Source organism: Pezoporus wallicus, unplaced genomic scaffold (genome assembly GCF_028554395.1).
Source record: "Pezoporus wallicus isolate ANWC-B61680 ecotype Strahan unplaced genomic scaffold, APGP_CSIRO_Pwel_v1 contig_1181, whole genome shotgun sequence".
In the NCBI taxonomy this organism is placed as follows: domain Eukaryota; kingdom Metazoa; phylum Chordata; class Aves; order Psittaciformes; family Psittacidae; genus Pezoporus; species Pezoporus wallicus.
In genome coordinates, this window is record NW_026641428.1 from 4,367,446 (window position 1) to 4,393,836 (window position 26,391).

Sequence of the window (26,391 nt, forward strand, 5' to 3'; positions counted from 1 at the left end):
ACTGTGTTATTCCTTCCTCAGAATTACATGCTGCCTTGTTGATACATGTGCAGAGTAAGTGATTTATCCAGTACCATCCAAAGTTCTTGATTAAAAGAAATACTGTACCTGTGTTTTTGACTCCTGACTACATGGAAGACTTAGTGAGCAGTGCAGGGGCAGCTTGGTTGCTTTAAGAGCTGCCAGGACCAGTTATGCAGTGTTTCTGCCAAATGTATTCAGAATCAAAAGTTCATTTGACAAAGACAACGATTCTTGCTGTGGTATGTCTGGAGAGGCTCGTTAACAAGGGGCTCCTGAGTGCAGGCTTGTCTGAGGAAGAGAAACATTTTGCATCAGGAAACCCAAAGTTACTCTCTTTACCAGCCGCCTGTCAATAAGGAAATGGAAGATAAGGGAATAATGAGCAAAGTGCTGATACACTGCAGAGCTATGAGAGTAATCAAAAACCACTCTTGTATAGGAAGGGGTTTTGAAGTATTGAAAATTATGGTGATTTTTTTTTTTTTCCTCTAGCCCTAGTTTTGAGGTGTAATCAGAATCATCTGAGCACACTTAGTATGATAGGTTGTATGTCTGTAGCTTCACTTTCGTTAGTTCTTACAAAATTTTCTTCTCTAGAGATGAGTTCTAGCTATCTACCCCAAAGAAATAGAAGAGAGGAGAGCCTATGGATCAGCAACAGAAAATGAGGAGGTGAAGAAAAGCCTTGTAGAAACCTTGAGCATAACTGGTCAGGTGAGCACTAAACTTCTTGTCTATTATTCTGCCTGCTGAGCTTCAGTAACGTAGAGCCAGAGAACAGAGAACAAGGCACCTTTGGCTTGGCTGTTTCAGGGAAGTTGGGAATGCACCTGCAGGAACAATCAGCGCTTCACTGAATAGGACTTTTTCTTTTGTTGTTGTTACTGTTTAATTAATTTTCATGCAATTGAGCGGAGCTGAACTGCAGCAGAATTAACAAGCTGCAATTTGTCTGGCAATTATGACATAAGTTCAGAGTAGGCATTTTTAGTAAAGACTCCTGCATTACAAACTAAAATATGGAGCTGTATTCCTCGTAGTGCTAATGGGACAAACAAACATGCAGAGTTGTTTGCTGTGATGGATTATCACTGTGCTATTTGATAAGGCCATGTAGCTCCTAAAATGGGGAGGGGGAGATAAGAAGAAGGTGAGGGAGCTGCAGCAGGGGAATCTAAAGGACAGAAGAGTGCACGGTAAAGGTGGTGGTCAGCCTAGGCAGCTTGAGAAAGCACCTGTTCTACTGTTTATGGAAAGTGCAGGGACTGCTCTGCAGGTAAAAATTTAGAAGAAACAACCATCTAATGCATGAAATCAGTCTTCTGCTGGTTCCCTCCTAACTTGTCTTACCTTTCATGCAACTTTAACTTCTTTGCACAGCTCTTGCTTTGGGAGTTGAACAGGTGACATAAATAGTGGGGAAAGGGTGGTTCGTGTGGGGTGATGAATTGTGACTGATGTGTTTGGTACTTCAGCAAAAGTAACAATGCAACATTAACAAAGTAAGGCCTTGGGATTGACGTCGTACACCAGAAACCTGAAAAATAATTTGAGAAACTGACGTTGCTTAATTGTGTAGTATTTCTGCAAGGAATTTCCCCCTTTCTGGGGAAGTGACGTTCTCTAAATAATGCGTTGTGTAGGGCTGTACATGCTTTCTTTGTGGCAAAGCTGGAAAGCTGTATGACTGTGGCTAGAATGCCACTACTCTGGGATTAGTGTCTAACAGTGTAAGGCTGAGCTTTCCCATCTGAATGCTGCACAGCAGGCAAGAAGCTTGTGCTGACCAGAGCTGAAAACTGGCCTGTGGTAATGGCATTATGACAAGGGGGGAGGATGTATGAGATTTTTAATTCTTTATTGTTGCTTTGTAAGGAGCAAGGCATGTTAGTAGCCTCTTGCTGGCTGGTCCTCTTTTTCTCCACCTTTTACCCAGTTGATCCTTCCTCAGGCACTGACTGTATCCTGCTGTGTGGAAAGGGAGTACTGATACTGTATGTGAAAAAATGAACTACACTTTATATGTGGAATGCTTTTTCACATATATATGTGGAAAAGCAGAACTACGCATTTGAAAACACTAGTTTGAGTTAATTTGACAATATTTCTTTTGAAATGTATGAAAATTAAAGAAAATTAACACATTTCCTTATATAGCATGATGGGAATTAATAAAAGGAGTAACTTGTAGTAGTAGAGCATGTGTGATACACATCTCTCAGAATAAGGGAAGAGTTAAAGATAGCACATATCCTTTCACATCTTTCACTGTTCCTCTGCCCTTGTAGCCAGAATATCAAGATAAAGTGTAAGGCTGTAGAAAACGGCTCTTTGCCTGCCTGCTTAGCCTGACAGTATTACGGCTGATGGCAATTAAAGTCGCTGGAGTCAATTTTTTATTTTTTTCTTCTTCCAGTTCTGAAGGTAGCACACTGACTGTGAAGGGAGGTGCATTCATTACACTGGTGATGTGTTCAGCCCACCTGAGATAATGGCATAATTACTGCTGTCACTCTATTTAGGCAGCTGTTTGTCTAACATTCTCATGGACACTATCTTTTTGGCTTTGCTTGAGCCTTTCTCACTTTACACATGATCGTCCTGGGTTCAGCAGTAGCAGTCATTTTTCTCCTTCTTGGTAGCTGGTGCAGTGCTGCGTTTTGACTTTCAGCTTGGGAACAGAGCTGACAACAATGATGTTTTGGTTTGGCCAAGGACTTTGTGAGCCTCATGCTCTGCCAGGGAGGAGGGGAAGCCAGGAGGAAGCAGAGACAGGACACCTGACCCAAACTGACCAAAGAGGTATTCCATACCACAGCACGTCATGCCCAGGATGTAACTGAGAGTTACCCAGAAGGGCTGGTAGACTGCAGGGTTGGAGGAGGTATCGGTCAGTGCTTGGTTGGGTTGGGGGGGGGGGGGGGGGGGCGAGTTATCAGTCGGCTGATGGTGAGGTATTGTATTCTCTTCCCTTGTTGTTTCTTTTATCATTATTATCATTGGTGGTAGCAGTAGCGATTTGTGTTATACTTTAGTTACTAAACTGTTCTTATCTCAACCCGTGGGAGCTGCATTCTTTTCGATTCTCCTCTCCGTCCCTCTGGGAGTAGGGGGAGGGCAAGAAGAGGGGGGGAGTGAGTGAACGAGCCCTCTGCCTAGTTTTAAACCATGACAATGATTCAGAAGAAAATTCTCTCTTCTTCAGTCTTCTGCTGCAGCAGAAACAATAAGGAATCGTTTATCCATCCAATTCACAGAGCAGCGTTTGCACTAACCCCCAGAGATTTCTCTGGTAAGCAACCTGAAACACTTGAAAGGGATGTAATTTCCAGGGTGTCAGTGTTCACAGCTTCAACAATTTATTAAGCTGGGCATACTGGTGAAAGAAAGATCTGCTTGTATTGAATCTGTGTTATTATTCCTGTGTTGTGTGCAATGACTGGAAATTCTGTGTTCAATAGCAAGGTCAACTCTGTAAAGCAGGTAGCAGCACTTCTGCTAATAAATACATACTTCCTGCCTTGTATTTAGCTAGGTTTTATTTTTGTAGAGGACAGGAGCTCATTGTCCATCTTCCTTTGTGGCTAAATGTGAGAGCCAGCCTAAGATTCAAACCTGTTGGGAGTGTAGAACAGGGTATAAGAAAGAAACGCATGGGGTTGGAACTAGGTGATCTTAAGGTCCTTTTCAACCCAAACCATTCTGTGAATTCCAAGTGAGGGAAGGTATTGAAGTGGAGTAAGCAAATTAAGGCACTCAGCTCCAGTTTCACTGAGATGCCATGTGAAGAGTTTCCAGTATGTCCTTTTCCTGAGCAGTGCCCCTCTCCCAGATCCACATGCTGGTCTTACTTTCTTGTTGCGAATGCCAGTTTAAATGTCCAGCTTCCATGTGGGTATTCACATTAGAATATCTAAGATGAGTTCTGTGTCTTGCTCCCTCCCCCAAATTAGGAACTTAACATTTAGATGGAGCAATGTGAAGTGTCCAAATAGATTATGTCATTTTCTGAATGCTGTCCTACTCATTAGTATCTGCCGCATGGCACTGCAAGTAATAATAAGAATTCTGCAGAACAGAATACAGAGGAACTAGAAAGTATTCTCTTGAGAGGGAAAATTGATGTCAATTTTTCCTTTCATCCTGGCAAGGTTTCTTATGTTGGTTGGTACTTTCTAATTGCTGTGAGCAAAGACACAAAGTTATGTAAAAGAAGTTCCAGCCTTTGCCCAGAAATCCATAGATTTCATTCCTGCTGTGCTGTGCCGTATTCAGAGTTAATTGGATGACCCAGTTTTAAACCTGAAATACTGTGTGAACTTAGAGACTATATCAGCAACATTACAAGTTGCTTAAAGAGCACATCTGCGGTCTTCGGTACAAAGAGCTGGAGGACAGAACACAGAGTTGGAAGCATGTTAGTGGTTAACGATGGAAAAGAGAGGTGACCAGTGGAATGGGAATGTATACAATGACCATATGATAGAAGCCAGATATTTCCATTTTAGTTAAATTCTACTTTGTGAGAGACTGGTATGAAGGCAGTTCAGGGTACTGTGTTCATCATTTATTGCATTGCAGTAAAGCATTATCCTGCTTCTTTCCATATGCCATTTAGTGTTTGAAATAGATCAGTTGAGAAAGAATTCAGGAAACTCTTAAGTTCCCTTTACAAACTAAATCAGATTGTAAGTTTTGCATTTCTGTTTCATTCATCATGTGCCTTTGAGACCTCCTCAAGTTCTTGTTAATAATTCAGCCTTTACCTATTCTAGGTTTATTGCTCAGAGAGACATTACCTTTTGCTGAGTCCAGCATATGGCCAACAGGAGCTATGTCAGGTGAGTGCAAACTTTAATTTTTCACTTTATTCTCCTTTGTCACTTATCAGCTTTGGCGTAGAATTATAATGCAAGCAGTTGGGTTTGTGTATGTCAACAACTGTTAGCTTGGGTAGCTAACTTACTTTGAAACAGCTGGAGAAATGCCAAAGATCTCAAATGTCTTGAAGGCTGTCAAGCTTTTACTTTTGTATTTGTTGTTGCAGCAGCTGAGAACAAAGCAAGTCCTGAAGCAAACTGGAATAGGTAAGAAAGAATTTTCAAATGTCATATTCTGTGGCACCCGGGAGAAAAAAACAAATGTATTGTGTTGTTCTGACTCCCTTCCCATAGAATAGATAAGTCCTTGTCTCATTCTGCTAACATGTCATAATTACCTTACAGATGGTCAGCTAGTAGCTATGAAGCATTGCTTTGCTTGCAGCTGTATTTCTTAACTTTTTTCTTTTTTTTTCTTTCTCAAGTAATGAAATTAAAGTTATCAAACTAGGAAAAATAGCTGACTCCTGATTTCATCCTAACACCAAGAACATTGTGAAAGAAAATTACTCACCGAGAACTTGTAATTAAAAATAATGGTTACTGGCTGTTGCTTCTTAATGTGGCCTTCATACATTTGTAGTAGCACAGCTGTATTTGACTCAGGTTGCAGTAGAAGCCTTAATTCCATTCACGAATGTTTTCTAAGGGTAGAACTTCCCTTGTGACTGTGGGCTCGTTCAGCCACTTCTCTTTCTACTGCTGTGCAGAAACTACTTGCTAGAGAGAGACTTTTGAACTGGGTGGTGCATGTCTTGGTGAAATACAGGTCTCTGTGACTGGTAAAAGTCTTAGTTATATTTATTAGGGAACTCTTTGGCCTCATCTCTGAAAGAAAATGACAGTGCTTAGTTTCTATAGGCCTTACCTGTTAGCTTCTTTCAAAAGAGTGAGTGTGTTAAGTCATACCTTAAAAGCTGCTAGTCTTGAGTTACGAGTTTGTAGTGTTGATGGTTTTGATGATGGGCAGTGCCTCCAGTATTGGAAGATGAATAAGCTTTTACAACCTTGATATTATAAGAAAGAATGGGTTGTGAAGGGTGCAGCCTGTACTACTTTCATTATAACTCCTGTCTGAAGAATTGACTCATGGTATACTTTTTTCTGCTGACGATCTTTGCCAAAAAAATAAAATGGTAGCTCTCTTTCCGTCAGGATTCATGGCCCTGTCAGTGTCAACCTATTGTGAAATGAAACACAGGGATTTCATTATCAAAAATTTTAAAAAGAAAAATCAGCTCACTGAGAATATTAATGCTGTAGGTAACGCAGTTTCCAACTAAGGATTTACATACCTAAGTGTTTGCTCTTAAAAGAAGAAAAAGTCTTGCATAGGTTCTTATGTATGTATATAAGTAACAAGAGTAGCTCTTTTTAAGTCATGGTGATCATGAAGCTAATGACAAGACAGTTTGCACTGTCACGCTAAGGTGATCTTCTCTCTTGAAAGATAAAATCTAGTTAGATTAGCACATTTTTGCAGAGATATGCAGTTATCCATGTGTATAAAAGGTTTGACTCCTATTAGCTAGCAGATGCCTGTGTCCTTGACAAAGCTGTATTTGCAAGATAGATACATCTATAGAATGCACAGTGGTCTGTACTGTATGCCATAGTTTCCTCTCCAAAATGCTTTGTGACTTGCAAATATATAAACATTTTGGGACTAGGTGGAGGATCTTGGACTTCTGCAGTGATGCCTATTCTTGTAAGGCTGCCCTAAGGCCCAGGTGTATTGGTTTGCTGTAGGACCAAGTAAACCCTCTACTCTGTCCTTGATTGACATAGTTACAGGTCTACCATGGAGGTTGTACTGAACTTGTAGGTCTGCAACTGCACCTTTTTTGCTGCCCTCCCAGCCTTCCCTCTTTCTCACATTTGGACCTCGGTGAGCTTGCTAACTGCAGTTATACATCTCCTTGTTGCAGGTGTGTTGTTTTCTAACTAAAGCTTTCAGGAGATAGAAGTTTCTGTGGAACAGTTCTTTAGGAGGACTCTGTCACTAATAAGCAGCATACTGTAAATGCTTGGATAAAGACTTTATGATACCTTGTAGTGGGGAGGTATCCTGCCAGTTGATCTGCAGTGGGCTGCTTGAGTTCAGCTCCGAGCCTGACAATGAATACCAATTGAGATTCATATGTAAATGATGTGCTGTGCACAAAAATATTTAGGTGTAAGAAGGTAGAGGCATCTCTGGCTTTTTTTTTTTTTGTGGATAATAATGGAAAACATAGAAATATTTAGGGAAAATTTTCTTCCTGGCATTGAAATCTGGAACAAGAAGTGCTGCTTAAAACTGTTTGAAAGAGTGCTGTCTCTGCTCTTTTTAGTTTCCTGGGTAGGCATAGAGCTAGAAGAGTGATGCTGACCCCAAGGTGGGTCTCATCTTTACAACTGACTACTCATTGGAAAAGGAAAAAATCTGTCCATTTTTTCATAAATATTTTCCTACTCAAGCAGGATTTTACTCATTTCAGCAAGGTGGAGAGTTTCCTCATTCAGTGTTCTCTTCTGCTTCTAGCCTCAGTTTAGGCATCGGGCAAATGCATATATTGTAATATATTAACTTTGAGATTAGCCAGCAAAACCTGGAGGTATAGGGAGAGCAGAAGCTGTTCTCCTTCAGGTTCCTATCTCTAAGTATCCCAGCTAGGCAGTCTGGATACCAACTATGTAATCAGTATCCACTTCACTTCCATCATGGGACAATCCTGTCATGTTGATAGCATGTCCAAAGGACCTGTCACTGAGCTATTTGGTACATGGTTGTGTTTCCTCCAAATAATTGGTATAAAACCTGTTCTGAAACAAAAGGAAAAGAAAAGGGAACATTTTTGATATTGAAAGTATGTAATATAGATGTTGCTAGCAGTTTTCCTGGATATATGGGGAATAAACTCAGTCTGAGGGTATTAAGCAGGAGAAGTTGTAAAAAGTTAAAAGTGGGATGGCAGTTTTTGTGTTCCCTTGTAGGTTTTTCACACTATACTTTAAACTTACTGGAGGGCTTAAGGATTACTTCCATCTCACTTGAAAGAAGAGGGCATGTTTGGTGCACATCATGTTGTCTTCACTTGTTCTCTAATCGTTTCTGTCAGTAGTTACATGGATGATCTTTATACTTTGTGTGTAGCCTGTGAAGTGGATATAAAGACCTGTCAAACTATCTTTTCTAATACATTTTCTTTTGTGGAAACAAACCTAACGTAAATGTCGCCTGCAGTATGAGCAACTGTAGCAGATAGAGCATTAAATTAATGGCTCTGAGAGGCAAGCCAGGAAAGATCGTAAGATGAGGTAAGTATGTCAGGTAATGGTACATGACTCAAAAAATTTCCTGTGATTAAAAATGAGTTCAGGAAAGAAGAGTATATCTCCAAAAAGTTACAGAGCATTTTACAATCACCTATCTTTTGTACTTTTGTAAAACAGTTAAAAAGTCTTTTGCAATTATAGGGAAAATCCCCCATTCATTTAATGAAAAGGATATTTTTCAGCTTTTTTATATTCTTTTTCAACAAATACCTTGAATATGCTGAAGAGTAGGGAATTTGCTCATAAATGTGTCTGGTATGATGCCTCATGTTTTGTGGCAAGATCACTGTTTCAATGAAAAACTATTATAAAACTAAACTGCTTGCTGTATTGTAAATCATACATACTATCATTGAATGTAGAGGAAGTACCAGTGTTAGTCAAAGAAAGTGACTTGAGTTTAGCAGCTGATAATATATAGGAAGGTGATGTTAGTGGAGATACCTTGCTGGTATTCTTTTCATAGGTCCCGAGAACAGAAGCAGTTTATATGCTGGCAGGTTTTGGAGGGTCTACAGAAGTCAGTGAACAATAAACTAAAGTTTATTATCAGTGATTCATGTAAATAGGCCAAGTTGCTTCTCACTGGTAGTGGTTTGGCCTCTTTCCCTTTTCAAGAGTGAAAGACTATGGCTACTGACTGTAATAATGCATATATTGTAATACAGAGAAACTAGCTGATTTAATAGCTGGACAAAAGGTGTTGGCATGGTGATTTGTGATGGCATGAGGTTGCTCAGCTGAGAACTACACAGAGTTTAGCAGCACTGCTGAGAAAATGTGCTTGGTTTCACACCCTCATACAGTGAACTGGCTACTGTGAAATGGACACCTTCTTTTGACTAATCTGTGAAAAGGCATTTGGAACAGAAAATTAATCCACTCTCTGAGCTGAAAGGCAGATGCTCTTTGTGGCAGGCTGAAAGACTGAGGATGCAACATTTACAAGGAACAACTAAGAATGCAATTTGGAGTACTTGTTAAATCAGATAATGTCCTTTCAGCTATAAGCAGTTGTGGTGAAGAATCTACACCCTCTTCTCCCTTCATAAATTAGGGTGGTCTTTCCATATGTAATAGTCTGTTCTGTCCTGGGGCACATCTTTTGCAAGCCAATTAGTTCCATGAGAATCAAAATGGGGAAAACAGTGTTTTAGCCTTCGGGTTCACAACTGTGGACAAGGATGCTACAATGCTGGCACTTCCTTAAGGTATCTTGGTACAGCTATCTTAAGATTTCCTCATATTTGCCTCCACAAGCTGCAGTCATTCCTCTGGATTCCTGGCAAAGTGTTCCTGAAGTGGGGAGTCGTGGGGTGGCTGCCACATCCTAGTAGGTTCCAGTTTTCAGAGAGTTCTGTGGAGATAGTTAATCTGAGTTTCTCTTTTGATTGGTAGTATCAGCTTGCACTGACATCTGATTAACCTGTACTTACTGCTGATAACACATGCATGCACAAACTTGGGTATTGCACAAATTTGGGTATTGGCAGCAGTGTTTCTCTTCAACTCTTATCTGCATTTTACCATGAGCTGTCTGAAAGAGAATAAAGGGAATACCTAACCACTTGGAAAGCAAGGACTACAGATGGTTCCTCAGGGAGCAATGGCAAAAGCTCTAATAACAAGCACAAGGCAGGAAAATGGTAGTACAATCTTAAACCAAAGTGAAACAGGAATCCCCCTGGGACCTAGAGCCAGCAGCAGAATTGCACTGTAAAGCAACACAAGGGCTGCAGATGAGGTGTTTGAAAGTCAGGAAGTTGGCAGTAGAATGGAACCTGCTGAAGCAGCTGGAGAGGAACCCAGCAATCAGCACTGCAGTGCTGCAAGGGCTCAATAAATGACTAATTTAACTTGGTGGCGCTCTGAAGGAGGTGTTTGCTTTAATTACTGTAGTCCCTCAGAGGCATAGAGGGAAGAATTCACTACACAAAAGTGTATTTTTAGATCTGTAAGAAGTCATGCTATACTTTTCTTCTGAAACAGATTTATTTGTCCCACTTCTTCCCCTGCTCCCCGGTAGCGAGCTCTTACGTTAACCTACCATTCCTGGGGATTTCACCTTTGTCTTTTCATCATCCACTTGGTTACTATCTCCATGCTCATGATCTTTCATAAGACAGACCATGTTCATTGGCGTGTTGTTGTGTGTGTCCCACATAACCCAGATGCTCCTTGTATTTTTGAAGTGAGCTGGAGAGCAAGTTTTGTCTTTTCCTCTAAGAACTCAGCTTTTTCTTTTCTTGTCATGCTTTCCTGTCTGTTCTGAATTTAGTCAGTTACAGATGCATAGTCTGCTTGTCCTAAATCAAGTAATTAAGTAAGGGTTGGAAAATTAATGGGAAAACTACATACAGTTATGCTTCTGTCTGTATTATCAGTAAAAAGTGCATGGTGTTCTACCACAAAGTTACAACAATACCTTTTTAAAAAGAAGCCACAAGAACTGCTGGTTCTGGGACTATTGCTTGTGAGGAATGAACATTGTACTACCACTATGAGAAATTTATTATGGTCCTGTTTAAATAGCTGTAAGGTGGGCTGAGGTGTAGTTTTCTGTCTTTATTTAATCTGGCTTCTCTGAATCTTAACAATATTGTGAAGTTTTAATGTTGAAAGCTTAGAATCATAGAATAGTTAGGGTTGGAAAGGACCTTAAGATCATCTAGTTCCAGCCCCCTGCCATGGGCAGGGACACTTCACACTAAACCATGTCGCCCAGAAAACTTCTGTAAACTTTGTATGGTGCAAATATGTAAACCTTATTTGTTTATCTATTGTCTGTAAGTATTTGTCTACCTGAAATATGGAGTCATCTTTTTAAGTAGGTAGTGTTCTAAGTCCTGTGTTGTACAGAAAAGGGAAAATATTAGGAGAGTTTTGGGAGGCATTTTCTCTAGTGTTCAAAATTAGATGAAAGAAAGATCTTTGCCAGTTCCTTTCTGAACAGAAGTGAAAAGGCTGTATCCCTCCTTATTAAAGTCCTGATGACAAATGGGTATGAATATTTCATCAGCCAGAAGAATATTTTGTTACCATTCAAACTTAGTCTTATGCTTTCATGAACTCAAGACTTTCAAATCAGAATAATTTTATAATCTGTGCCAAAGCCTAATTTTATTAAATAATATATACTAAACTTCCAGAATTTTGCAAGAACTGTTTATTTCATAAAAGAAAATAATTACATTTGAGAATAGGTTTTGAGGGAGAGTTTTTTTTAAAAGCAGGTCCTGAAATAGGGTTCTGCTTTACAGTATGGGGTTTTGTGTAATTAAATATTGGTTGCCTCAATAATTACTCAGTCAAGAGCAGTATGTCCTTATGGACTTAAATACTTGCTTACTCTGCGTGAAGGAAGAAAAGAAAAAGGAAAAAGGAAAGATGAAAAAGAATTTATTTACCTTAAAATATTTGCCTTACAAGTTCCACACCACACTCAAATCTATTTCAATTAACAGTTTCTATATAAACAGTATCTAGCATTAAAGTTTAGTTTAAGACATATAAAGCCTGACTGTTAGCACCGGGTGATACTGGAGCATGCATATCTTCATCTGTCTTCCTTTAAGCAGGTAAAAATAGTGACCATGGGAAAAATGTATCTGGCTCATCTGTTTATAGAGCTGTTGGATCTCAGTGGTTTTGCTTCTTGATATGCTCTGAAGGATCTATAGAGCTATAGGTCTCACTACTCTTTGGTTTGAAAAACATCAATTTTTTGCATGTTCTGAGGGAAGCTAGCCTGGAAAAAGTTGTGGGTAAAGTGCCAGTAGGCACTCTGCAGTGAGGGCTGGCTGCCCTGCAAGGGCAGGTGAGCCAGGAGCTGTGGGTGCCTGTGAGGCAGCAGAGGCAGTGGCCTCAGTGAGCATGGGCCATCCTGGCAGAACCCCAGCCAGGTGAGGGTGATAGGCCCAGGGATGGCAGCTGGGAATGGCCAACAGTCCAGTGACTGCCAGGCGAGTCTGTATCCACAAGGCAGACTCAGGGTCTGGCTAGGAGATCAAGTCCACACATTAGGGTTTGCATCTGAATGAAAACGGGGTACATGTTCTGGCAGATGCATGGCTGTAGGATAGCTTGGGCAGGGACCAGCAGTGATGGCCTGAAGTTAAATGCAGCTCCCAAGGAAAGCAGATGCTCTGACATTGCATACTTTTGCAAAATTGTGTAATCCATTGTGTTGCTTATGTCTCTTTGCATATGCTGGGCATTCCTTTGTTTGTTGTTGCAGTTGATAAGCAGTTTTACATCTGGCTTGAGTCAGAACTCACATACTTGTCTGCTGCAGGTCTGTTTTCTCCTAATATTGTGAATTCATGAGCACCTTTGTTATGTCATAGTACAGCCCACTCAAGATAAGAGTCATTCTAGCATGGATGGCTTCGGTTGCTGACACAACCTAATAGCCTTGTCAAGGATTAATTCTGGATTTTGCAGTAGTTTCCTTTTGAGTAATCATAATAAGATCTTTCATCAGGAACTTAACTCATCAACTTGCATGATTGTCTCATCATCTTTTGGCAGCTAATTTTTTAAAGTGTTTTCTTTGTACAAATAGCAAACCCCAAACCTCTGGTGGATTTTACATAGGGTACCATATTCCTTCTCTTTTTGTGACATTGCACTGTACTTCCTTTCTACAGGAAAGGTACATACTTATGAACTAGCAAATACATCAACTGCTTCAGAATCTGACTGTCATCTGAAAGGTTTTCTTCCTTTTTCACTGGTGTTCAGTAGTTGAAGGTACAGAATAAACCGTGGTTTATGACTCCTCATTTTTCCTCCTTTTTGTTCCTGGAGCCCTGGAGGCCAGCAAAACACTTCTGAAATCGCTATAGGTCTGAGATGCTTAGAGAACAAATCCTGCAAAACATGACTCTCTCTAACCTGTCCCTGTCCGTTTGGGGGATTTTTTTCCTTTTTTTTTCTTTTTTTTTTTTCTTCTTTTTTCCTTCCCCTGTAGAAGCCAAGTTATATGAATTTGCAGTTTCAAAACCAGCAGTCTTCATATTTTGTGACCTTTTCCTGTCTGATCTTTCTCAGTAGTGATGAGAGGAAAGCAGTGTTCATAGTCTATGGCATTATTTCCTAGCATTTGTAGTAGTACCTCTGCTTCCAGACTCATGACAGTAGTGTTTCCTCTGTTCTTCTGGACCGAACTAGACAAGAATTCTGTGGTCTTACCTTGGAAATGCTTTGTTGCAACATCCTTCCAAAATAGGATCATGTTAAACTAGTATCTAACTCCAGCAACATTCATTATTACCACATAAAGCCTCTATTAAAACTCAGTTAAATGAGACATGCCTTCATCACATTTGTGTGTCTGCTTAACCTATGGTTGTTAACTTACAACATAACAAATACATAAAAATCTAAATATTAAAATTTTGATGGCTTTGGCTCACAGGTTTGACCATTTTCCAGTTAATGTTATGCTTCACAATGGACTAACAGATTGTGAAAAGGTGAGCCAAATGTGAGTAATCACGAAAGTTTCTTGTAGGGCAAATGAAACTCTTTGCATGAGGCCTAAAGCTGTCAGCCTCTCCAGAAAGTGGCAAGCAATAGTTTGATGGAGAAACAGATTACTTCTTAGATAAATGACTAGTAGCTTGTGTTTTAGGGAGGTGGACAAAGGCACATTGTCCCAGAGATGGCAATGGATTATAAAGCAAAATGGTTGCCAAAGTAGGATTCTCTTCTGTGAGGGGATAGGAGCTGAAAAAGAGCTGTGAGTTTATTAGATAAGAAGACCCCTCAAGACTGATCCGATTCTGGATGGATGTAAACTTATTTCTTTTAATTTCTGTTCTTTTGTGACTTTAAAAAACTTTATAAATGGCATTGTCTATTGCAGATGTAGTAAATAAATTCTTTTATTAGCTGTTTATGTTGACCTGGTTTGGATGAGGAATGATATGAGTACAGCCATCTAACTTCAAGGAATTTATGCCCATAGGCTCTTGCAATAGATGGTACTGAACTACTGTCAGGCAGCCAGCAGCCCAAAACACTTATCAGAAGCTATAAAGGATAGTGGAGTTGCACTGGCTAATAACTCTGTGCCTAAAAAGAAAAGAGATTTCTATTGCTGAAGAGGAAGTGTCTCTGCTAATGCTAGTGAGAAGCCCAAGGATTGCAAAGAAGTGTAAGGGTAGAGGATGTTACTGCAAATTTTAAAAACTGGGAAATTAGAGATAGAGAAAAATGAGATGATATTTCTAGGGTACACACAAAATTCTTCTGTCCTGATATCATAGCCCATTCCTAGACTATACTCTTAAGATCAGGTGTCTGCCAGCTCCTGTTAGTTGCTTTCCATATGGTGGTTGCCTTCACTAATGTAAAGGTTGAGCAGACTGTTAGGTTGGCATGCCTCTGAGATAACATCCCATTTTTAGAATTAGTTCAGTTTTCATTAGTGAATTAACTGGACATATAAATATTTATGACTATCTCAGATGTCTGATTACAACAGGAAATAAATAATTAATTATAGAAAATTACCTTTGTACAATTGATACCACAAGGATATACATCAGATATGGCAATTTAAAAAAAAAAAGCAGCACAATATATTGGTGTAGTTTAAACCCAGCTGGTAAATCAGCATCTAGCACCTGCTCACTCACCCCCCCTTTCATCCCTCCCCAGGCGGGATGGGGAGGATAATCAAAAGAATGTAAAACCCACAGGTTGAGATAAGAACAGTTTAATGCCTAAAGTATAACTACTAATTATAAAGGAAATAACAAGGGGACAGAATATAAAACCAAAAGGGGAAAGTAAAAAAACCCAAATCAATAAACACAAGTGATGCACAGTACAGTTGCTCACCACCTGCTGACTGATATCCAGCCTGACCTGAGCAGTGATCTGACCTTCCAGTTTATATGCTGGGCGTGATGTGTTGTGGTATGGGATACCCCTGTGGCTAGTTTGAGTAAGGTGTCCTGTCTCTGCTCCCTCCTGGCTTCATGTGCTCCTCCTCACTGGCAGAACATGAGAGACTGAAAAGTCCTTAATGAGAGTAAGGGCTACTTAACAGCAACTAAAACTTCAGTGTGTTATCAGCATTGTTCTCAGACTAAAGGCAAACACAGCACTGTACCAGCTACTAGGAAGGAAATTAATTCTATCCCAACTAAAACCAAGACAGTTGGTTTTTCTGAAAAACTCTTGAGTATATTTTTGGTAGAACCATTCCTGGGTAACAAACCTTCCATTGCGTGAACAGTAATGATGTGAGAAAGTCTATTTACAGAAATGTGCATGTGATGTAAGTGTATTAACAGCTGGGTGAACAATCCAACGCTTGGTGAATTCTGCTTCACAATGATAGGAATAGCCGACATCGAAGGATCAAAAACCGACATCGCTATGAACACTTGGCTGCCACAAGCCAGTTATCCCTCTGGTAACTTTTTTGACACCTCCTGCTTAAAACCCCAAAAGCCAGAAGGATCGTGAGGCCCCGCTTTCACAGTTAGTTTTACCCTACTGATGTTGTGTTGTTGCAATAGTAATCCTGCTCAGTATGAGAGGAACCGGAGGTTCAGACCCCTGGTGCGTGCGCTTGGCTGAGAAGCCACTGGCGTGAGGCTACCATCTGTAGGCTTATGACTGAAAGCCTCTAAGTCAGAATTGCATCTAGACATTTGATGTTGTGCTGTTGCATCATTGGTTACTTGTGATTGACCCAGGAGATGACAATCTTGTTCAGAATGCATGGGTAAAACCCTTCCCGAATCTTCGTTAGCCAAGGCAGGCCTTCCTCATAGGAGAAGGAAAACTCCTATGTTCAAACCCGGGCAGATGGAGCTCATCTAGCCTTGTAAGGTCTTCCATCTAAGAGAAGGACACTCTTGTAAAACCTACAACCTGTGGACTTTGCTGTCACCGTCCTAGCTAGCCAGGCCGTGGCAATTAAACCTCAGGTGTAACGGGTGGGGCCAGTTCTGTGCACGTTGCGCCTCACCTAAAAAATCCACTGCGCAGGCTGGAAGGGCTCACTCTCACTGTCTGTAGCGACAGGCCAGGGACGAAACAGTAGGTGACAAGGTGCATGGGAAGCTGCAGATCCAAGCTTGTATGTGGGCAGATCAGGGCATTGGTCGCTCGAGATTGCCCCAGGAGATGACAGTCCTGGTCGGACACTTCCTGATTGCCTAAGCAGCCTTTTTTCCAACCAGATTTCCCTATCCCACATGCCCTTGGTCATTGTGCTTGTAGTAAGTGTGGGTAAAGCCCTTCCCAAATCTTCACTTGCAAAGCCAAGCCATCAATTGACAGTTGGGACAGTTATGGAAGTCTACATATATTATTTCTGTTTGAAGTTTCTGTGTGTAAGTTTATCAGACTACAAGCATCATTTTGAGTAGGGGTATATTTGTCTGTTGTACTACTTCTCTGTTAAGTTGGTTAAAATAAACTACACCTGCCAAAGCTAACAGAGAGGACAAATTAAATTCTGATAAGTGAAATGGCATTAAATAAAGGGTTGAATACTCTGTTACAAGCCAGTTTATCAAGCTTTAAACTTTGGTCACATAGGGGATTTGAAGAGAAACCATCTAATAAGGAAGACCAAGGATTAAAGGAAAGGGATTCTTATCAGCCATTTAAAAGGAAAATCAGCCTCGCTTTCCACAAAAAGGGTGCTTGCTGCAGAGGTCAGGAGAAATGACTTGAAAGAGAACAACTGTGTTTCAGCTTAAGTGGCACAAGCTTGAAAGAAGAGATTGAGGACTCCTGCTTACAGTGAGTTAGAAGCTGAAAGAGTTTGATGTGTCAGGAAGTCTTAAAGCAAGATGTTTACTGTTTGACTGTTATGTTCCTTGTAATAGCTAAAGTAAAGGGGTTTTCAAAAACCCTGTTAAGTCGGTGCATGTATCCATTTCACCTCACACATCTTTAAAAATGCCCTTGTTGTGGAGCTCTGAGGGAGGGTTTCAAGGCACTGGAGAATGAGCTGCCAGCATACCTCTGTGGCTAGCTGAGCTGGTGCACAAACTCATGTGTCCAACAAGAGAAGCCAAAATGCATGACCTTTGAGTCTTGAAGGACGCTTACAGCAATCTGTGGGGTTCTCTTTGCACTGTTACCTGGGGACAGCTGATGAGACTTCTGTGAGGGCTACCACAACAGAATATTGCTGGAATGTTTACAGAGATACAGCTTGGGATTCGTATGTAGGAGATAACTTTAAATACAGGTGTTACTGTTGAAAGTTACTAGTTTTTCCAGTTTGTAAACAGAGAACCCAAAAACGTAAAAGAAAACTGAATAGCTGCTAATGAATGGCTAAAGGCTGGTTATTCCAGGTCGCAGTTACTGTACCCAGTGCATAGTATAACATCCTTACCAGTCATGTATTCTCTTTGTAAATTAAGTTAAGGTATTCTCTTAACTTTGTTCAGGAGCATCTGCAGCAGACAAGAGTTAATCTGGCAAAAGAGGCCAGTCTGTTATTACTTTATTCTGTGTTTAAATTCTATTCTGAAAGTTTGTGGACTTTTTTTTTTTTTTTTTAATTCTTCCCTCTTCAAGTTCACAGCTGTTGTGGGTGTTACTCTCCTTTAAATCCCCTGAAACAATAGGAATTGAAATTGATTAGTGTTTCTCTATGTGAAACACCTGGCAGGGGCAAGCTCTGAGAATTTTTGCTTGTCTCCATATTGGCATCTGTTGTTTTTACTGTGGCAGTTGTACTTTTTTCCTCAATTAGGTACTGAGTACTTTGGTACTGTGCTTTTGTATTAGTGGACATTAGTCCTATATGTAAATTTTGTAGACTTTCACTTTTCATAACACTTTATGTGATAAAGATAAAGCAGATCTTTTTTTATTGATGACCATATATCAGAATGTATGGTAATGTGTACCAAGATCTAAATTATTGTTTGAAGTTAGAAAGCCAGACTTTTTGCAGGATGAATATCATTGTGATGGTTTAACTCCAGACAGCAACTAAGTACCACACAGCCACTGCCCACTCCCCCCACACACCGGGTGGGTTGGGGAGGAGAATCAGAAGAAGGAGTTAAGAAGGAGTTTAGTAATTGTAGTAAAATATAATAATAAAAATAATAATAGTAATAATAGTGAATAAAAAAAATGGGAAATAACATTCAAGAAACACAAGTAATGCACAAAACCATTGCTTGCCACCTGCTGACCAATGCCCAGCCTGCTCCCAAGCAGAAATGTGTGGCTACCAGCCAACAGCCCCAGTTTATATACTGAACATGATATTCTATGGCATGGAATATCCCTTTGGATAGTTCAGGTCAGGTGTCCTGGCTGTGCTCACTCCCAGCTTCTTGTGCACCTGGTCACTGGCAGAACATGAGAAACAAGTCCTTGATCAGGGTAGGTACTACTTGGCAACAACTAAAATATCAGTGTGTTATCAACATTATTCTCACACTAAATCTAAAACAGAGGACTGCACCAGCTACTAGGAAGGAAGTTAACTCCATCCCAACCAAAACCAGGACAATCAGAGAGAATCAGAGCACTACAGCAATGTTAATTGCTATGCAAGTCACAATATGCAAATGCATATGCATATTTTTTTCCTGAAAATAGCTTCCCATCAGAGTTTGCTAACACACAGTCTTTCTGCTTGCCTTAAATATTAACAAATGGTAAGGTCTTTTTGGGTTCAGATCAGCAAAAAACAAATTTGTTTTTGTTCCTCTCTGTAGATTAAGGTGTTACTACATAACATGTGTAGGTATAAGAGCTCTGAGCAGCTTCTATGTGTATCACTGCATGTCCTTTTCTCTTACCTACCTGTACCCCAAAATCCCTCACTGATTTTCAAGTTCAGTAATTAACTGTGAGCAGCAGTGGACAATGACATTGTCCTGCCACTTTTTGTCAGTCTTTTTGACTGGGAAAGCATCAAGCCAATTGCTTGTGGATTTGCCTTGGTCTTTGTTACTGACTTGAACTTAGATTGTTATAGGCCCAGATAGCATAACCTGAATAATACATTTATATTTTATTAAACTTAATTCTTTAAAGGTTCTTTTGATAGGTGCTCCATGAAGATAGCTGCTGAAGGAAGTTTAAAATTAATGGATTCTATTTTGTATGCCTATTATTATTTTTGAAGCCTGTTAGAGAAGAGAAATTATGCAAATTGGTGTCACGCTAGGCTACTGCACACATGCTGGTACTGCATAACAACTAGCTCACTGATGAAAATACTTTATCTTAAGCAGGAGTCATTGTCAGCACTAAGAGATGTTCTTTGTATCCTGGTTAACCGTTTATTATTATTTTTCTTACAGATAAAGGACGGTGTTCTTATTAAAATTTCTCATTAGAATAAGACTGCTGTAAAAATAATACTGGAGAACTCTAGTGATGAATTGTGATAGATTACATTATACAATTAAGGTATATTGAAAAACAATAGGAAGATTCCTTCGAAAAATTAAGCAGTTGTTGCTCGCCCTCTATGAACGACTAAGTGGCTTTAATTCTTCAGCTCCTGAATGTAAAAGACTTGATAAATAGATCAGGCTCAGGATCAATTAGTGTCACAATGATCTTCAGTATTAATGAAGCGAGCTGCTAGGATTGAACCAGTTTATCTGTACCCTTCATGACAGCATCTTAGGTTAACACGCACTGCATTGTCTATCTAGTACTGGGCATGGGAACCTGTACACAGAACATGCAGCTCTGTGCAGCTCTGACCGATAACAAGTGCTCCTTGTGAGGAAGCTATCTTAGTCCTGAAGAATTCCGATACCTTAGCAGGACAAAAATCCAATATAAGATAAGCTGGCTTCAGAAAATAGGTCGCTAATGTAAGTTTGCAGTTATTTTCTTCCCAGGTTTATCCTACATCTGTCTTGGGTTTCTTTTTCCTCATCTATATACAAAGCATGTCAGACTTTTCTGATTAGACTGCTGGGAAGAGCCTGGTTTTGGTCTAAGGGTCATCATTCTGTTACAGCCCTTCATCCTTCTGTTTTAACACTAAAACATGCATCTTGTTTTCCCTGTTAAATTGCTGCTGAAGGAGGCAGAGAAAACCTTCTCAGGTATTGATTTTTCACACATGGGGACTGTAGCTCATAGTCACTTGGTTTGCCACCTGCAGTTTATAACTGAATGGGCTCATGGGATTATAAACTTCATTTTAGGGCTGAGTTTCCAGCCTGAGGTGAAGTTGATGTGTTTGCTGTTAGTCATTTGTATCTGCTTTAATGTATTTTGTTTGTTGGAATTCTGTTTAGATGGCTAATATAAATAGCATTTTTGCAGTGGAAATATCACTGATCAGAACTTCCTATTTGAGTGTCTTAACTGGCTTCAGGTATTTGGATATGGTCTGGGATAATAATTTCTGCCTACTATTTTTTGGTCTTCATTGTTACATTTATAATGTAATAATTATGAATTATATCATGGTAACTGACTAGGTAACTGACCAGGACAGTACATAATTTTGTTCAACATTTGGTCCTCGGAGTTGCAGGTAATGAACTTGATTAATTAGCAGTCAAACAAATAACGTGTATTAGAGTTCCTCCAGAATAATCAGGGGCTTCATTTTCAGTGGTACTCAAAACTTCACTAAAAGTTTCTGTTGATTTCTGTGTTCATAGCAAGGTACCCATTATCTCACAGAATAAGACAACTCTGCAAAAACAGTTGGTTTAGCAGGTGCAGGAAGTGATTTTCAGTAATTTGAATCTCAGCAAAGCATTCAGTCTTTCATCACTGAATATAATTTTCTCTGTTGGTCCCAGCTTCCATTATAGGTTTTTGTAAATACATGGTACCTCCCAGAAACCTTGGAAGTATAATGTTTTCATTAATAATATATTTTGCTAATTTTTAAAAAGGAATAATGTATTTCTTGCATGTTAGTGGGAAGTGCAGGTTTGCTTTATTAGTCATCTCTGTGAATTACACAATCTTTATATGCCTTGGTTTGACCAACTTTTGCTGAACTTCCAATGCCAGCACAGATCTTAGGATATTTATGTTAAATCTTAGTGAAGCAGTCTTTTGAAGTTTTGTAAGAAAATCCTTTTTCAGAGAAGATTGCATCCAGATCTGACAAAGAAGTAGAAAATCCCCTAAATAAATAATTTCCTACAGTTTTCGTAAAAATCTGTGTCAGGCTAGAGGAATGAACCATAAACATTGTCTCCTCTGTGAAGATACAGGTTGAACTTTGTCCTTAATACTTTCTGCTTTGGTTGTTCCACCCATGTGCTAACCATTCCAGTTTAGCTACAGCAGAGGAATTTGGGGAATCAGAGGAAAGAAAGAATGATAATTATGATAGTAAGAAATTTAAAAAGTGCATATTTATCATGTTCATTACTCTCACTGCTCACGAGTTGCTTTGTGGCTTAGTCCTATGAATTACTGTTTACAAATTCTCTCACTCTAGCTACGTTTTAGATTTTGTATATACTCAATTAGCAAAGTTCAGTTATTGTAGACCTGCATGTTGTATCTATAAAATCCTATGAAGATGAGTGGGATTGAATGATTCTAACAGAAATTTGATTATTAATATAATACCATTGACATCAATGAAGATTAGATAGAAGAATCAAAGTATCAAGAAACCTTCTGAAGTACTAATAATAATTTTGATTAAAAAAGATAGAGTGGCTTGAGCTCACCCTGATCTTTAAGACCTTCCTACTCTAGAAAACCCCAGTGGGTGCTTGTTCTATTCTTGATTATGGAGTAGATTGAGGCACTGTTTAATTTAACTTAAAGTGCATGGCCTCATTCTGTGCATGTTAAATAGATCTATTTAAGGCTAATATTACACTGTTTGCGAGTCCCACTCAACTGAAAAATGGCTTGAGGTGAAGCAAATTGGTGTGGCTGTTGTAGACAGTAGATGTCACAAAGCCATGGGTCTGTGGTAAGAGAGAAGCAACTTAAAAATTAATTCTGGGAAGCAGAAAGAAACCCTGATTTTTGAGAGAGATGCAGCTACGAAGGGGCCAAGATGCCGCTAATATTAACTGGACTTCACGGGAGATGGAAATTGCAGGAATGCAAAGATAAGGTGCTAAATAGTTCTAGAGTAAAATAACTTCTTTGTGACCCAGCAAGAGAGTCAGCAGTGCTTCCTGATGTGACACAGGCCTTCAGGAAAGACTGAAAATGCATATCGAGTAAGAGCATCATTAGATTTGCAAGGCAGCTGGTCAGGAGCCAAGAAGTGCTGTACATTTGCCTACAGGCTTCCTAGCTCTGCTTATGAAAATGGCTGATCATGAGGATTTATTTGCCCACCCAGAACAATACACACATGACCAGTCATTATTGGACAGAGGTTAATGCTTTACTTATGAATATAAGGGTGCCATAGATTTACCAATAAAAATTTAGAGAGCAGACTTTGGCCTCTTCAGGAGCCTACTTAGTAAGGTTCTGTGGGATATAGCCCTAGAGGGCAGGGAGACTCAAGACTGTTGGTTGATATTCAAAGATCACCTGCTACAAGCTCAGGAGTGTGGCATCCCAACTAGAAGGAAGTGCAGCAGGAGGGCCAGGAGACCTCCTTGGATGGATAAGGAGCTGCTGAGGAAACTTTGAAGTTAAAAAGAGGCTTATAAAAGGTGGAAGCAAGGACAGGCAGCCTGGGAAGAATATACAGGGATGTTGTCTTGGAAGCCAGGGATCAGATTAGGAAAGCTAAGGCCCAGAATTGAACTTGGCTAGGGATGTGAAAGATAACAGGAAAGGCTTCTATAATTACATTGCAAATAAAAAACAGACTAGGGACAATATGGGCCCTCTCCAGAAGCTATCAGGACAACTGGCTACCCTGGATTTGGAGAAGGCTGAGGTTCTTAATGACTTCTTTGCCTCAGCCTTCACTGGCAAAGGCTCTGACCACACCACCCAAGTCTTGAAGTCTTGGAAGGCAGACACAGGGACTGTGAGAATGAAAACCTTGGGCCCACTGTAGAAGAGTTCAAGACCATCTTAAGAACCTGAACATGTACAAGTCCATGGGACCTGATGAAATCCATTCACAGGTCCTGAAGGAGCTGGCAAATGAAGTTGCTAAGCCACTGTCCATCGTATCTGAAAAATCATGGCAGTCAGGTGAAGTTCCCGACGACTAGAAAAGGGGAAATATAACCCCCATTTTCAAGAAGGCGAAAATGGATGCCCGGGGGAATTACAGACCAGTCAGTCTCACCTCTGTGCCTGGCAAAATCTTGGAGCAGATTCTCCTGGAAGGCATGCTAAGGCACATGAAAATCAACTAGGTGCTTGGTGACAGCAAGCGTGGCTTCACTAAGGGGAAATCCTGCCTGACCAATTTGGTGGCCTTCTATGATGGGGCTACAGAACTGAAGGACAGGGGTTGAGCAGTGCAAAGCGTTCGACACTGTCCCACACAACATCCTTGTCTCTACATTGGAGAGACATCAATTTGATGGATGGACCACTCGGTGGATAAAGAACTGGCTGGATGGCCGCACGCAAAGAGTTGTGGTCAATGTCTCAGTGTCCGGCTGGAGACCAGTAATGAGTGGTGTCCCTCAGGGATCGGTGTTGGGACCAGTCTTGTTTAACATCTTTGCCGCTGACATGCACAGTGGGATTGAGTGCACCCTCAGCAAGTCTGCCGATGACACCAAGCTGTGTGGTTTGGTTGATACCCTGGAGAGAAGGAATGCCATCCAGAGGGACCTTGACACCCTTGTGAGGTGGGCTGATGCCAACCTCATGAAGTTTAACCATGCCAAGTGCAAGGTCCTACACCTGGGTCGGAGCAATCCCAGGCACAGCTACAGGTTGGGCAGAGAAGAGATTCAGAGCAGCCCTGCAGAGAAGGACTTGGGGGTCCTGGTTGTTGAGAAAATGAACATGAGCAGGCAGTGTGCGCTTGCAGCCCAGAAAGCCAACCGTATCCTGGGCTGCATCAAAAGGTGCGTGACCAGCAGGTCAAAGGAGGTGATCCTGCCCCTCTACTCTGCTCTTGTGAGACCTCACTTGGAGTATTGTGTGCAGTTCTGGTGTCCTCAACATAAAAAGGACATGGAACTGTTGGAACAAGTCCAGAGGAGGGCCACGAGGATGACCAGGGGACTGGAGCACCTCCCGTATGAAGGCAGGCTGAGGAAGTTGGGGCTGTTCAGCCTGGAGAAGAGAAGGCTGCGTGGAGACCTCATAGCAGCCTTCCAGTATCTGAAGGGGGCCTATAGGGATGCTGGGGAGGGACTCTTCATTAGAGACTGTAGTGATAGGACAAGGGGTAATGGGTTAAAACTTAAACAGGGGAAGTTTAGATTGGATATAAGGAGGAAATGCTTTACTGTTAGGGTGGTGAGGCACTGGAATAGGTTGCCCAGGGAGGTTGTGAATGCTCCATCCCTGGCAGTGTTCAAGACCTAGTTGATGAGGCCTTGGGTGACATGGTTTAGCTTAAGGTGTCCCTGCCCATTGCAGGGGGGTTGGAATTAGATGATCTTAAGGTCCTTTCCAACCCTAAGTATCTATGATTCTATGATCTGCAGCGCAATAGATTATGATGCAGTGAATGTAAATGAAAGTATGCAACTGGATTATCTGGACTTGGCACACACATCTTTTCTACCTTGCATTTTCTTGGCTATTAGTGAAGAGTTTGCTTGTTTAGACTCCCAACATTTAATCCAAGAATTTGAGTCCAAGAATTATAATATTACAAATGGTTGTGGTTCAGAACTGGTTTAAGAGTGGTGATGTGAAAGTTTAACCATTTGACTAAAGTGTTGAAAAATCAATTTTTAAATTTTTTTTTTCTTTATTTCTAGAGAAGGAGGTAAAATTGATGTAGCCAGGATGTCAGTAGCTGTTTTGTGGGCAGTTTAGTGCGACTGATCCTAGGAACAGCATTGTGTTTCATGCTGTGATAAACTGGAAGCATAGACAAGGCAAGGGAGCAAACATTCACATTTTCTTCAGAACCAGCGTCTAAACACAGTCCATTGCCACTGGTTATTACTCTCTTGTGGCCCTGTGGCTGATACTGCAAGTCTAAAAGCTTAGATTACCTAGATGGTCCATATAAAGGAAGCAGAAGGAAAGAAAGTAACAAAGATACTCCTGAATTTAAAGGACTTTATGTAGTAAAAGAGAATGTATTTAGGCACAGTTGGTAAAAAGTTTAAAAAGTTTATATTTGAGGGCGTGGAAAGGCAATTGCATCCTCTTCATCTCCATTTTGAACACCCACAAAGTCAGTTTCATGGTTTGTATATTCAGCACAGACTTGACTGTGAGCTGAATTTAATAGGAGTGTTTTCAGGGATCTACCTTTCATCTATAAATAATAGCAGTTCTATTCCTGATTGTCCTGTTTTTCCCTTATGTTGGCCTAGTGAAACAATGTGATCAGTTAAAGTATGGTTCTTTTTGTTTGTGGATTCTATAGCATCAATAACAGCTTTTGAGCATACTTTTATCCTTCTCCTTCATCTCCTTCTATCACCGACCTTTATCCTGGGTAGAACTGTGCACATCACATTCTGCAGTCTCTCTTTCTGAGACCAACTGAGAACAGTTATAGGATGGTGTGTTGATGGATTCTTTTGTATGCTTCATTTCAAGATATTGACATCCCCTTTGTTTTAATCTAGCCAGTGAGAAACAGCAGGAGGAGAATAGCAGAGGAAGCTGTTCTGACCATTGATTTTCTTGTGCCTTTTGGTGGTTCATTAGTTCCTCCAGTAATTGCTTCTTAGGTAGCTGTCTGTGTGTGACCATTACTACCCAAGAGAATAGGGGCTGTCATGGCTGGTAAAGCCATAGCTGATAATGTCAGCTTTCCTTTCCAAATTGTTCTTAGTAAGCAATACTGAGCTTACTAATATTTACTAATTTACTAATATTTACTAATAAATTCCTTACTTTTGATTATGACATTCTTATTCTTCTACAGCATGTGTGGATGCCGGAAGAGTATAAGCCAGCTGTTTCACAAGGGAGACTAAGGCTTAGACAAATAGAACACTGTAAAAATCAGCCCTGTGAATGAATTGCTCATATGGAAACAGTATGTTCAGTTTTGTTTCACTGGTATTGACTGGTATTGCTATTATGTCCATACCCAGCTATATTAGAATTCAAAACTGTTTAGTACTGTATACCAGTTAGACTG

The 26,391-nt window shown here is 40.3% G+C and overlaps 1 protein-coding gene across 2 annotated transcripts in view; it reads left to right on the top strand.

The window, feature by feature from the left end:
* The first annotated feature begins 696 nt into the window (after positions 1 to 696).
* MYO3B (myosin IIIB) overlaps positions 697 to 26,391 on the top strand; it is a 206,582-nt gene continuing 180,887 nt past the window's right edge. The window contains exons 1-3 of one of the 2 annotated variants that reach the window (XM_057423759.1): positions 697 to 738; positions 4,800 to 4,865; positions 5,075 to 5,111. In XM_057423759.1, coding sequence (XP_057279742.1) covers positions 4,859 to 4,865; positions 5,075 to 5,111 — 44 coding nt within the window. In that variant the 5' untranslated portion in view covers positions 697 to 738; positions 4,800 to 4,858. Of the gene's footprint in view, positions 739 to 4,799; positions 4,866 to 5,074; positions 5,112 to 20,433; positions 20,572 to 26,391 lie in introns of those variants that run through there. The other variant, XM_057423760.1, reaches the window with a different exon arrangement.